Source organism: Rhinatrema bivittatum, chromosome 3 (assembly GCF_901001135.1).
Source record: "Rhinatrema bivittatum chromosome 3, aRhiBiv1.1, whole genome shotgun sequence".
Taxonomy (NCBI): Eukaryota; Metazoa; Chordata; class Amphibia; order Gymnophiona; family Rhinatrematidae; genus Rhinatrema; species Rhinatrema bivittatum.
In genome coordinates this window covers 319,621,155-319,634,849 of record NC_042617.1, presented here as the reverse complement: position 1 = coordinate 319,634,849, position 13,695 = coordinate 319,621,155, and the positions used below count along the sequence as shown (strand labels likewise).

The 13,695-nt window shown below is 42.4% G+C and overlaps 1 protein-coding gene across 2 annotated transcripts in view; it reads right to left on the bottom strand.

The window, feature by feature from the left end:
• The window catches only part of REV3L (REV3 like, DNA directed polymerase zeta catalytic subunit), a 720,104-nt gene that overhangs the window by 426,996 nt on the left and 279,413 nt on the right, over nucleotides 1–13,695 (bottom strand). For both annotated transcript variants that reach the window (XM_029595253.1, XM_029595254.1), the window contains exons 5-6: nucleotides 9,845–9,941; nucleotides 6,300–6,394 (exon numbers count right to left, since the gene is read on the bottom strand). In XM_029595253.1, coding sequence (XP_029451113.1) covers nucleotides 6,300–6,394; nucleotides 9,845–9,941 — 192 coding nt within the window. The remainder of the gene's footprint in view (nucleotides 1–6,299; nucleotides 6,395–9,844; nucleotides 9,942–13,695) is intronic.

Here is a 13,695-nt window from a genome sequence, read left to right as displayed (position 1 = left end):
AAGAGAAGAGAAGAGGTTAGAGCACAGAGGGATGGGAGGAAAAGCAAAGTTGTTTACCTGAAACAAATGTTCTCCATAGACAGCAGAACAGATCAGCCACACAGATGTCATTTCACGGAGTCAGTCCAGATGTGGTCTCTCAGAGCTCAGAAAAAAAAAACCTTTCTGAGCATGTGTGGGAATTTCCACACACCAGCCCCGTGTGAGTCTCCTCAGTCTCTTCACTAGCTAAGCTTCAAAGCTACGGGAAGGAGGGTGGGATTGTATGGCCAATTAGTCTGCTGTTTACAGAGAACATCTGTTACTTACAAGTAAGCAACTTCACTTTCTCCATGGTCAAGCAGGTCAAAAAGCAGCCAGACAAATAGGGAATCCTAGTGAGGGTTGCTTACCATTGACATGTTGAATTATATATACATATAATAATATAGAGAGAGATGTCAGCAACTCAGGAAATAATCGAAGGTGGGAGAACTGAAGTATTTATTTAAATAGATTTTTAAAACTGCCTGGTCAAAGATACCATTTCTTTGGGATTCTTGTTCAAGACAATATTTGATAACGGTGTGAAATGAAGATCACACTGTTGCTTTACAGATACCTTGAACAAACTGATTGGAGAAAAGTCACTGAAGCGACATATGCTCACATCTGATAAGCCTTAACTATTTTTGAGAGCTGTACTCCAATTGATTCATAGCAGAATGGTATATGGTACCACAACCAGGATAGTTTTGCCTTCCTACAGGTTGGCCTTGTTTATTTGAATCATGTGAGATGAATAACTGAGTTTCCTTGAGTGATTTTGTTTCCAGAAAAAAAAGTAAAACTCTCCTACAGTCTAATATATGGAGCATTTGTTGTGCTTTGCAGGAGTGAGGTTTTGAGAAATTGGCGCTATAGATTAATTTAAACAGAATTGAGAACCCACTTTTGACATAAATTACAGGTGAGTTTATAACATCACTTTGTTTTTAAATATTTGTAAGAAAAGAAGATTAACTATTAATGCTACAAGAATGGATGGCATGAGATGAGTAAATGCACATCAGTTGTTTACTCTTTCAAAAAATAAAAAGAATAGGGAGACACTCCATGGAGTTACTAAGTAACGTATTTTAAATAAATTGCCAAAGCAGAGTTACCAACCTATAACAGGTGTTCTCAGAGGACAGCAAGTAGTCAGTCTTCACACATGGGTGACATGCATTATACCAAGCATCCATGTGGTGTCCCCTCAGTCTTATAAGTGAGAATTAAGAAGAAATAATAAAGAAACAAAACCCACAATGTGGAGACCCAGCTCCATGTGGAGGCAAACAGGTCTCGTGAGGCCTAACATCCTGCTGTCCTCAGAGAATACCTGTTACAGGTAAGCAATTCTGCTTTCTCCAAGGACAATCATGATGGCAGTTCTCGCACATGGAGGAATCATTAGCTATAGGCAGCCCCCCCCCAATAAAAACAGGGACCAACAAAACAGTGCCAATGAGCACAACAACATTTTGTTGGTAACAGGAGGTGGGGCAGCCTGAACAGAAATAACAGGTCCTAGGTGGGAACAGAGTTGCGTTCTAAATCTCAAACAAGTTCTGAATGACAGATTGATCAAACTTGCTGTCGCATTGGCCATCCCTATCCAAACAGTAATTTGATGTGACTTAGTGTATGGAACTCCACATCACAGCCTTGCAGATCTCCTCCGTGGGAACTGCTTGCAAGTGGGCCACTAATGCTGCCATGACTGACAGAGTGAGACTTGAAATGGCCCCCCCAAGATGCAATCCTGCCTGGGCATAACAGAGGGAGATGCAGTCTGCTAGCCAATTGGAACGCATTTGCTTGGAAACGATGATCCGCAGCCTATTCTGACCAAAACAAACAAAAAGCTGGGTGGACTGTCTATGAGCTTCTGTTCGCTCCATATAGAAGACTTAACGCTTGTTTGTTCGCTTTGGTGCGAATGGGGCCTAGTGGAAAAATGTTGGCAGGATGTTGGACTGATTAAGATAGAAGTCCGACGTGATATCACCTTAGGCAGGAAATTAGGGTGGGTGCGCAAGACCACCTTATCATGAAAAACTTAGTGTAAGGTGGATAAGTCACTAAGGCCTGGAGCTCACTGACCCTGCACGCTGAAGTGACCACCACTAAAAATACAATCTTCCAGGTCAGGTACTTCAGGCCACAGAGGAGTGCAGTCGCTCAAAAGGAGCTTTTATCAGCTGAGCTAAAACCACACTGAGGTCCCATGACATAACGAGAGGCCTTAGAGAGGCTTCAACTGAAGCAAATCCTGCATGAAACGTTCAACTATAGGCTTAACCTCTACACCATGGTGATATGCACCAATCACACTCAGATGAACCCTGATTTGGACTTGAGACCAGCATCAGAGAGGTTTAGAATGTAGTCAAGCAGATTTGTGTTGAGCAGGAGAAAGGATTAATGACCAACAGGGTTTGAAGGTTCAGATGTCACAACCTGCCCAGATCCTGGGTGATAAGATCTGGGAAAGTCCCCAGTCTGATCGGTTTCTGAATGGACATCTCCTAAAGGAGTGATCTGACTCAGCCAACAAGAACATAAGAACATGCCATACAGGGTCAGACCAAGGGTCCATCAAGCCCAGCATCCTGTTTCCAATAGTGGCCAATCCAGGCCATAAGAACCTGGCAAGAACCCAAAAACTAAGTCTATTCCATATTACCGTTGCTAGTAATAGCAGTGGCTATTTTCTAGGTCAACTTAATTAATAGCAGGTAATGGACTTCTCCTCCAAGAACTTATCCAATCCTTTTTTAAACACACCTATACTAACTGCACTAACCACATCCTCTGGCAACGAATTCAAGAGTTTAATTGTGTTGAGTAAAAAAGAACTTTCTCCGATTAGTTTTAAATGTACCACATGCTAACTTCATGGAGTGCCCCCTAGTCTTTCTATTATCCGAAAGAGTAAATAACCGATTCACATCTACCCGTTCTAGACCTCTCCTGATTTTAAACACCTCTATCATATCCCCCCTCAGCCGTCTCTTCTCCAAGCTGAAAAGTCTTAACCTCTTTAGTCTTTCCTCATAGGGGAGCTGTTCCATTCCCCTTATCATTTTGGTAGCCCTTCTGGTCCAAGAATATCATAGTCCCTCTGTCCTCCCTGAGCTTCAACAAAGCCTTCACTCAGAGCTCCAGGAAACTGACCTGACAAAGACATTCCTGGATGAATCACTGCCCCTGGGTGCTGAGCCTAGCTACATGGGCTCTGCAGCCCAGAGTGGATGTATCCATGAAGAAGACAATTTGAACCTGAGGAATTTGGAAAGGTACCCCCCATTTCAGGTTGAAAATTTCCTGCCACCAGGACAAGGAGTCCCAGAGATGCAGTCCCACAGATGCTGAGTGGTCTGAAGTCACTGAGATCGTAAGGTCCATGGGGCTCTTTGCCCATGCCAAGGGAGTAATATGCACTGTAGTGGCCATGTGGCCCATCAGTCTCAACATGCATATTTTGATACCTGCTGGCTCTGCTGAATCTCCATTGTAATAGTCATCAGTGCGATAGCCCAAGAATGCCTTCGCTGGAGCTGTGTGTCAGGCAGGGCTCTGAAGAAGTCTAATTGAGGTGATGGGCTGAGATGGACTTGGGGTAGTTGATGACGAACTCTAGTGACTCCAACACACCGATGGTTGAGTGCACGGACTCCTTAGCCCCTGACCAAGAGGTGCTGTTGGCCAGCCAATCGTCCAGATATAGGAAAACGAACTCCCAGTCTGCGAAGATGTGCTGCCACCATGGCCAGGCATATTGTAAAGACCCAAAGTGAAGATGCTAGCCCAAACGGTTACTGGAAGTGCTACTTTCCCATCATGAATTGGAGATACTTCTGGTGACTGGGGAAGATCTCGATGTGAGTAAATGCATCTTTCAGATTGAGAAAGAGTAAACAATCCCCATTTTGCAGGAAAGGGATCAAGGTCTCCAGGGAAACCATCTTGAACTTTTCTCTTTTTAGAAACTTGCTCAAGGACCTTAGGCCTAGGATGGGACAAAGCCCCCTGATTTCTTTGGAATAAGGAAATTATGAGAGTAGAATCTCCAGCCTTTCTGCCCTGGTGGAATGGGCTCAACCGCTCTGACCGTTAAGAGGGAGGAAAGCTCCACCTGAAGAACGTTCTCATATGCTATCGGTCCTCAAAATGGACTTGTTGGGTAATTTGGTGGCATTCATTAGATTTAATTTTTATCCTCTATGAATGATGGCACGGACCCACTGATCCAAGATTATACTAGGCCACTTGTTCGTGTAGAACCACAGTCTGCAACTGACCAGAAGGTCCATCGCCATGGGTACTATGGACTTGGTTATATTCTCTGTGACCCCGGAGTTGACTGAGATGCTGGCTAGGGATTTGGGGCCCTCTGTTGCCTGGAACAACTATGAGGGGCTTGCTATTGCTGCTGATACTGAGGTGGCGAAAGATCGTGTCTCCGCAGTAGGAAGAAAGACTTCCTGGGGCCTGATCTTGAAGGCTTCCTGGATGAGAAGGACAGGATCCGAACACTTGCAGAGAGCTGATGAAGTGTCAAACTGTGGTCCCTAATCTGGGCCACTGCGTCCTTCACCTTAACTCTGAAGAGATTCTCTTGGGCACATGCCACATCAGCGAGTCTCTCCTGCAATTTTTGACAGAGATCCAACGCCCCAGTCAGGCGAGCCTGTGGGCACTGATCCCTGCAGCAGAGACTCTCAATGCCGCCTCAAAAACTTTGTAGGTGGAACAGACCCTGTGTTTTTGCCCTCCAAAACATTCTGTAGCAGCAATTGGAGGGTGTCTTGCTGCTGCTTAGGCAGCTGCTTGGTCAACTTCTACACCTGTTTCAGGATGTCCCACATATATTGGCATAGCTCCCTGAAACACTTTCATCCCAAAAGCATTCTCCAGGGGCAGAGAGGAATGGATCCAAAGGCACTTGACCTTCTCGAGAGTGGATTTGACCACAACTGATAGGTGTGGCAGCTGAAGCCTGTCAAATCCGGGAGCCTTCTGGACAAGATAGATCACATCCGCCTTCCTATTCATGGGAGCCACTAAAAGGGAATTCTCCCACATTCTCAACAGTAACTCCATAAGGATCTCATGCATTGGGACTCCTTAGGAGGCTGCATGCCCTTTCTGAACTCAGAGAGCATGTCCAGATTGGTGCCATCAGATGACATCACCTACTTGTGTGACTGCATTTGTCCTGAATGTCCAATGTACTTGTGGTGGGAATAGAGACTGCACGTGGTAAAACAGGTCTTGTTCTCTGCAGGGAGGAGGGAACAGAAAAGAGGAAGGAGTAAGGGCAGGCTGTTAGGGTTGGAAAGAGAAGAGAAGAGAGAGGGAGAGGAAAGAGACAAAGAAGAGAAGAGGACCCTGTGGAGAAAGAGAAAAAGAAAAAGGAGGAAATGATCCTTGGTGGGTGTTGAGGGTAGGAAGAGAAAAAGAGGTGTGAGGAAAAAAGGACCAGGGGTAGGGACAGAGAGAAAGAAAAGACCCTTGAGGTGGGTGGGAGTACAAAATATTTTTGGTAAAAAGTACAATGATTGCTGTTTGCTCTTTCCATAGTAAGAAAGTAATGACAACAATCTCTGCCCACGGAGATTCATCCATGCTGGGTAAATGCTCACTGAATCCCATATGCAACCCAACACCAACTCCCACCATCCCCGTGTCTTCTACCTGACATCTCAATGCCCAAAATCTGCTGCAGTGATGTCCTTTTTACACCACAGCTCCATACCCTTTCAAGTCTCTTAAATTTGTTTATCATTTGCATTTTCAAGCAAACATTTGCAATCACTTTACTTTTCCAGATATTACTGCTGCTAGGCTTTTTTTGTTTCTTTACATTTTTATGTGAGATTTAATTCTTTTACTTTGGCCAGGATGCAAGTACCTAATGAGGTCAAATGATAGGGCATTAAGAAGCCATAATGTACAAGTTCTCAACTGGCCAAGCATGGACCATCCTCAGGTCTTAGCTACCAAGTTACCTGCAGAGCCAGCCAGGTGTTTAATGGCAATGCACAGGACTAAAGATGGTTCCAGTCCCAGATTAGGCTGTCCAGAGCTGGGGATACTGTAAAGGCCGCATTTACAACTCCTGGGGTGGAAGCAGTCATCGTGCATTGTGAATACCTTGTGGCCAGATTAAGGGTTCTGTAAGGAGACCTAGTGTAGAGTCCTTGGCTTAGGTCTAAAGCAGATTGGGAGGGATTGTAAAACTGAAGGTGGGAAGGGAAATAACAGATTACCTTCTACTTCCTGACGATTCAAAACGTCGGCTGCTACAGCATCTACTTCCAGCTCACAGGTACTCTGGCGCTCAACCCCCTCCAGCACTAAAGAGCTGAATAGAAAGCAGAAGTCAGTATATTACAAGATGGTTAAAATAGGATAATAGTTCTCCTAGTATAATAGAATAGCTTGTCTCAACCCCTCATCTTATACCGATCTTAGTGTAATACAAAAGTAACAGAAGTAGGCAATCAATTTACCATCTTTTCTCATGTTTTCACAGTAATCTACTTTCTAATTCACTACACCTGGAGAGACCTATTTAATCAATTTTTAATTTTAGAAGGTAATGTTGATAATGACAAACATTAAATCTCTATATAAGCTCACTAAAACAGCAGGTGAAAAAAAAAACAGGAGAGTGAGCACAGCAAGAAGCTATAAATGTAAGATGTACAGCAAAGTAAGAAACGATATATAATGTTAACCATTCAGTGGGCTCAAACAGAGCCCACCATGGAGCAATTTTCACCAACATGTTTCTACCCTACTTTGGCATGAGCAGATGAAAATAGACAAATGAGGTCAGCAGATTTCTTCTGGCTAGTCACCAAAAAGACAGCCCCCAAACTGATATGGTTTGCTGCTTCCCTCTTTTGATGTGATTGAGCAAAAAAGTGTTTTTGGAGCACGTCTCAGGGTTCAATTGTATATAAAAGCATGCATTAATACACCTTTTTGAAATATATATTTAAATATTGTAAATTTGTAATAAAAAGCTTTGTTGAATATATTTACATATTAGGACAGAAAGTCTACAAGACACAGCACATGCTCTCAGACCTTGTGGCTCCTCCCCTGAATACTTCTCTTTCTAAACAGAAGGGTACAAGGGAGGAAAAGCTGTTAGGAGGACTGAGCACACACACTCGCGCACTGTCTCCACTGGCTACTGCAGGGGGGAACAAGTGTAGAGAGGGAGGATATGGAAGAAAAGACATGAACAGGTGATGAGAGGTGAAGAGAAAATAGAGGAAAAGTGAAAAGGGAAGGGGGTAAGAAAGATGAGAAGACTCAATAAGAGAAAGAATATTCCAATTTTTCCCAGTTCAACATTTGGGCTCACGCAATGTGAAAGTCTTTTATTTATTTATTTATTTTTAATTTTTATATACCGAAGTTCTTGTGAGAATTACAAATCACTCCGGTTTACATAAAAACGATGAACTGCCCAACCGAGAAAGGGGGCTTTACATGGAACCATAGAACAGATGGAACAATATAACCGGATGTCAACTTAACATAGTAATAAATAAATATAATTTAATATATACAATTAAACTATTTAACATAGAAATAGTGACATGTTAAAGCTATAATATAAATACAATAAAAATATGGTGAACTTTTGGACTAAAAGATTGATAGAACAGTTGCAGAGTCCTGATAGTAGGACTTGGTGAGGTGTCCATAATTTGGGGATACCTAATATTTAGAAAGTCCTCCCGTCTAAGTAGCATTGAGAGTCTGGGAAGGCTTGTTGGAAAAGCCAGGTCTTCAGTCTTTTTTTGAACTCTTGATGACTGGGTTCTAGTCTTAGATCTGGGGGGAGCGCGTTCCACTGGTGGGGGCCTGCTGAAGATAGTGCTCGCTTGCTCAATGCTGATTTTACTTGTGGGACATGCAGTGTTCCTTTGTATGCGCTTCTAATTGGTCTGGAAGATGTATGCGGTTGAAGTTGAGAGCTTAGCATGATAGGAGCCAGTTTGTATGTTGCTTTGTGGACAATTGTGAGTATCTTATAGAGTATCCTGTGTTTGATAGGAAGCCAATGTAAGTTACGAAGGATAGGGGTGATATGGTCTTTTCTGTTAGAACTTGTGAGGATTCTGGCAGCGGAATTCTGTACCATCTGTAATGGTTTGATGGTGTTGGTGGGTAGACCTAGCAGAAGGGAGTTGAAGATGGTGGCCAATAAAATTAATATGAAACTTTTAAATATGGACTAGGACATTGCCTGGTCTGCAGTTATAAACTCATCTGGAATTTAAGCATAACTTCTAAATGAATTTACAATTCTCCCTCCCATCTACCACTATTAATTAGGGCCCCCCATTTGCTGTAATTCCAAGGATGGGCCAGTTGCTGTGGAATGTATCTTTGGTCACAGAATCAAGGCAAGATTTCAGGAGCTGCACCTCTCCCAGACTGCTTCTTGCTTCTTTCCTGCAGTTATGACAAAACTTCCTTTCGGTCTCCCTTCACAACCATCCTGTTCTATCCTGCTCCGCTCCAGCATATCTGACAGCTGTCTTGCATGTTCCCTCCATCACCACCACTAATGTACAACAGTTGCTGTTGTGCACTCTTTTCTGCTCCCCATAGCTGCCACCATCTATTCGCCCTGCCTCTCTCTCCTGAACCCCTTCCCACACAGCTGCCTTCTCTCCACCACAGTCACTATGACAGCCTGGTCCCCTGGCTGCTTATAGTACAACAGAGCTATGTGGCTGACTTAGCAAGCAGTGCCACAAAGCACTGCCAGTAGAGAGGGAGGGCTAGAGGAAAACAGCATAGGACTGGAAGGGAAAAGGTAGAATGAAGACAGAGAAAATGGGTCAGAGATGAGAGGAAACAGAGGATTTGGGTAGAAGAAAGTGGGGAACAGAGGAGTAGAGACTCAAGGGAAGGAGAGAATGTGTCAGGACGAGGAATACAGGAAGAGTCTGCAATGATGAGCCAGCCCAAAAGAAGAGATGGAGAAATGGGAACAAGTGCAATGAGGGAAGGTATAGAAGGAGGAGAGGAAAGAACAAATACATGGAAAAAGAATAATCTATGCACACACAGTTTTAAAAACTATGTTTTCTGTTTTAAATGAAAATCTTTAAATACATGTATGCAAAATGTATGCAATTATGCCACAATTTAGTAACTCTTGCTGCAGAATGTTCTCAGAAGCAGCTGCGGGAAATTGGAGGCCTTGGCAATAATCAGAAAGCACAGTCCAATCTCTGCCAGAAGGGCAGGTGATGCCCTTCAAAATGCTGATTTTCTTCTGAAGGTCACTGCATGGGGCTCAGGAGTAATGTAAACATTTCCAAGCTCTCCTTTTCACTTCTCCTGCCTAAGGCCGGGGAATCCAAACTCCCAATGAATAAAGCAAGAGGCACTGGCACTCCCTCGGAATAATTCCAGAGCCAAACACATAGGGCAAATTCACTCCAGCTATTATTAATCTGTCTACAGACAGAGCAACTTATCTTTGGATTTAATGAGTAATGAGCAGGAAAGAACACATGACACATTCTCTCACTTCTGGCAGGAGTCACCAATGCTATAGATGGATTTATTAGCAATCAAACAGAGTTTGCTATGTGCCAATTATCAAAGTCCACGGACCAATATGGAAGTTAAAGATATTAAACTAGGAAAGAAATTGATTAAATACCACTAAAATAAACATAAGTGCTACAAAAGTTAAAAAATACAACAAATTAGTTTGGTAGAGAAGATTGTTTCAAGCCGCAGGAGCTCTTCACATCCCCAGCACCACACTAACCTTGGTATTTCATTCTCTTCCCATCGAAAAAAGGTGCAGGCAAACGAATTCTCTAGAAGCTGATCTTTATTACTTTGAGTTGTACATACTACATCATCTGCAAAGAGAAAACAGGAGAAAAGTGGTTAATTTAGCCATACTCCTAAGCGCCATCTCCAATATCGATTCTACATCCCATGTCTGCTCTTTAGTCTCCAGACATGGGAGACTCAAAACCGCAGAGAATCCACAGAGCTGGCACCTATGGTAATACTCCTTAAACCTGCTCATCCCATGTGTTTAGGGCAGAGGCAAGGAGAGGAAGGAGTTATCCTTTGAAGCTCCAGTTGAGGAGCAGGCGGCATTAGTCCCACTCGGAGGCACTGGTGGGGATTCTTGAAATGTTTTTTGAGCAAAAAACATTCTAAGCCAACTGAAAAAATAAAACCATCACATGCCTTAAGTTAAAAAACAATATGCAGAAAGGAAAAATATTAACTTAAAATCAAATTTAATTATGCAGGACCAGAAGTCTGGCAAACTGAGTAGTGAGGGAGACCAAAGGAGAAGGGAGAAAATAGTCTTTTTACTGCAGAACCTGCCCCTCACCACCCCCTTCTACAAAACAGACCTGCAGGGGTAACACAGTCTCAGCTACAGCAAAAAGACCAGGTGAACTGGCAACAGCAGCATTTCTTTGCCAGCAAATTTTTCTGTAGCATAGAGAGCCTGCCACATCACCACATGGGTCCCCGCTAACATCATTGTCACTAACCAAGGTGATTCACAAAGCATAAGATAACAGGAAACCCTGGTTTACACCCGAACTGAAGGCTATCAAAGTAGACCTTAGAAACAAAGAACATACCTGGCGCAGAAATCCCTCTACCACGAATCAAGCAATCTACAAAGCCACACTCAATAAGTATAGGAACACTATCTTTAAAACAAAGAAAGATTTCTACGCGAAAAAAATCCATCATTTCATATTTGACTCCAAAGCTCTTTTTTCATACGTCTCAGCTCTAACCAAACCCCCCCCCTCCATCCATTCCAGATGATCAAGCGTTCGCCAAAGCTACTGAACTCACCTCCTTTTTTGAAGAGAAAATTATCAAGCTCACCAATCTTTTTCACACCTCTACTCCTACTACCCACCTCTCACAGACCTCAGCATCACATCAAAACGCCAGGTTAGAATCCTTCAAGACCACCTCATCATTCGAATCATTCGAAACCACCTCATCACTTGAAATTATGAATATTCTAAAAAAACTCAAACCCTCTTCACATCCTTTAGATACCATCCCTTCAAACCTTCTCATGTCAATACCAAACACCATTGCGAACCCATCGCAGAAATCATTAACTGTTCATTAACTCAAGGTAAAGTTCCAGATTCTCTCAAGCAAGCCATCTTGAAACCTCTCCTAAAAAAACCTAACCTTTCAACAGATGAACCAGCTAATTTTCGCCCCATTGCTAACCTACCCTTCATTGCTAAGGTCATGGAGAAAATAGTCAATAAACAGCTTACAGACTACTTGGAAGATTTCAAGATTCTGGCTCCATCTCAATATGGTTTTCGGAAATCCCTCAACACAGAATCCCTTCTGATCTCTCTCTTGGATTCAGTCTTCCTTAGTTCAGATAAAAGACAACCTCACCTGCTCATTCTCCTCGACCTCTCGGCGGCCTTTGATATGGTCAATCATTCAATCCTTCTAGACCGACTAGCCGACATTGGTATTTCAGGCACTGCCCTAGATTGGTTTCGTTCATTTCTCAGCAACAGATCATTCAAGGTCAAAATTAATAACAAAGAATCTAAGCCAATCAATTCAAACCTGGGAGTTCCACAAGGTTCCTCCCTCTCCCCAACCCTCTTCAACATTTATCTTCTACCCCTCTGCTTCCTGCTATCTAAGCTAAAAATCAAACATTTTGTATATGCGGATGACATACAAATCCTCATCCCTATAAGGAAGTCCCTTCAAAACACTTTAATTTTCTGGGAATATTGCTTTCAGGAAATCAGCTCGCTCCTTAACAAACTTAACCTTGTCATCAACAAGCAAAAAACAGAATACCTCATCATCTCCCAGGATGACAACTTCATTCCTAGAGAGACATCTACCATTATAATTGGTCAAACACAAAAAGACATTTCCTCTAATCTTAATCCTTTTGCAACTATCCTGGACAACCTCAAAAACACTTCCCACGTAAGAGATCTAGGCGTGCTTTTGGACAATCATCTGAACCTCAAAAGATTTGTAAATAACACAACTAAAGAATGCTTTTTCAAATTACAAGTTCTGAAAAGGCTAAAACCCCTTTTGCACTCACACGATTTCCGCCTTGTCCTTCAATCAATCATCCTCTCCAAAGTTGACTATTGTAACGCTTTGCTACTTGGTCTTCCAGCCAACTCCATCAAGCCTCTACAAATGTTACAAATGTTATTCAGCAGCCAGGATCCTGACCAACTTGAATAAGAGAGATCACATCACACCCATTCCCTACAAGCTTCACTGGCTTCCGATTAAATACAGAGTCCTCTACAAAGCCATGACCATCATACACAAATCCTTAAACAACTTAGCTCCAATTGATCTTACCTTTCAGTTTCGCACAACAAATCAAAGAGACCAATAAGAAAAGCTTATCAAGGCTCCCTTTTTGTCCCTCAAGCCAAAACTCCACTAAGAAATAGGGCTCTTTCCACGGCAGGTCCTTCTCATTGGAACTCACTTCCACCAGACCTTAGACAGGATCCCTGCCAGCAATCCTTCAAGAAAAAACTGAAAACTTGGCTATTTAGTCTAGCATTTCCTTGATTACTTACAGTAGACTTACCATGGCAAATATGATTTGTTTGTTCTTTTTGTATAATTCCTCCCTCTAATCCCTCCTTTTTTATCCACCTTTCTAGTCCCTCTGTTTTTCTTTTTCCCCCTTCCCTCTCATCCCCACATCCTCCCTTATAATTATCTGCTCATTGCTCCCAAGCCCTATTTCTCTCGATACATCCATCTTTTATTTAATTTTTAACTTTTAATTCCTCATTGGTTTTCTGCAAGGCATCTGTTTAAGATGAATACTTCAAACTCCATGTTTTTATTATTGTTCCTAAAGGTTTTTATGTTAGATGTTCTCTGTTACATGTAATGCTTTCAAGCAAGTTTAATTGTTCAATGTAAACCGATTTGATTTGCATCTAATGCAAGAAGACCGATATATAAAAAACCAAAATAAATAAATAAAATAAATTGTCAAAAGCCTTAACAGCATACACAATACAGTGCCCTTGCACACACAATATTGGAGTGGAGGAGTAGCCTAGTGGTTAGAAGCAGTGGGCTACAAACCAGGAGACCAGGGTTCAAGCCCTGCTGTCGATCTTGGGCAAGTCACCTTGGGCAAGTCACTTTACCCTCCATTGCCTGGGGATAGGGAAATACCTACACAGTACCTGAATGTAATCCACTTTGAAGCACTGAAAAAAGTGCAAAAAGTGGAATATAAATCAAAATAAAAAAATAAAATAAACAAGCAGCTATGGCATCCATTCCTTGCTCTCTATGCCATAAAAAAAAAAAAACACATCTGGTAAACAAAAGAATGCTACCACACTGGTGAGCCAGTAAAACAATTAAGAAGCATTATTTTTAACAAAATGAAGAGCGAGCCAGCTAAAATGGTCACATGGGCTAGTTACAGCTTCAGGCTGTGGTTTGCTCACTCCTGATCTAGAGATAGCCCTCACAGGCCTATAAGACCAAAACACAGTAAAGCTAGTCCATATATTCAGTAGCTGATAAAAATCCAACCTGGCAAAGATTTACAAAACCCTGATTTACAGCATATGT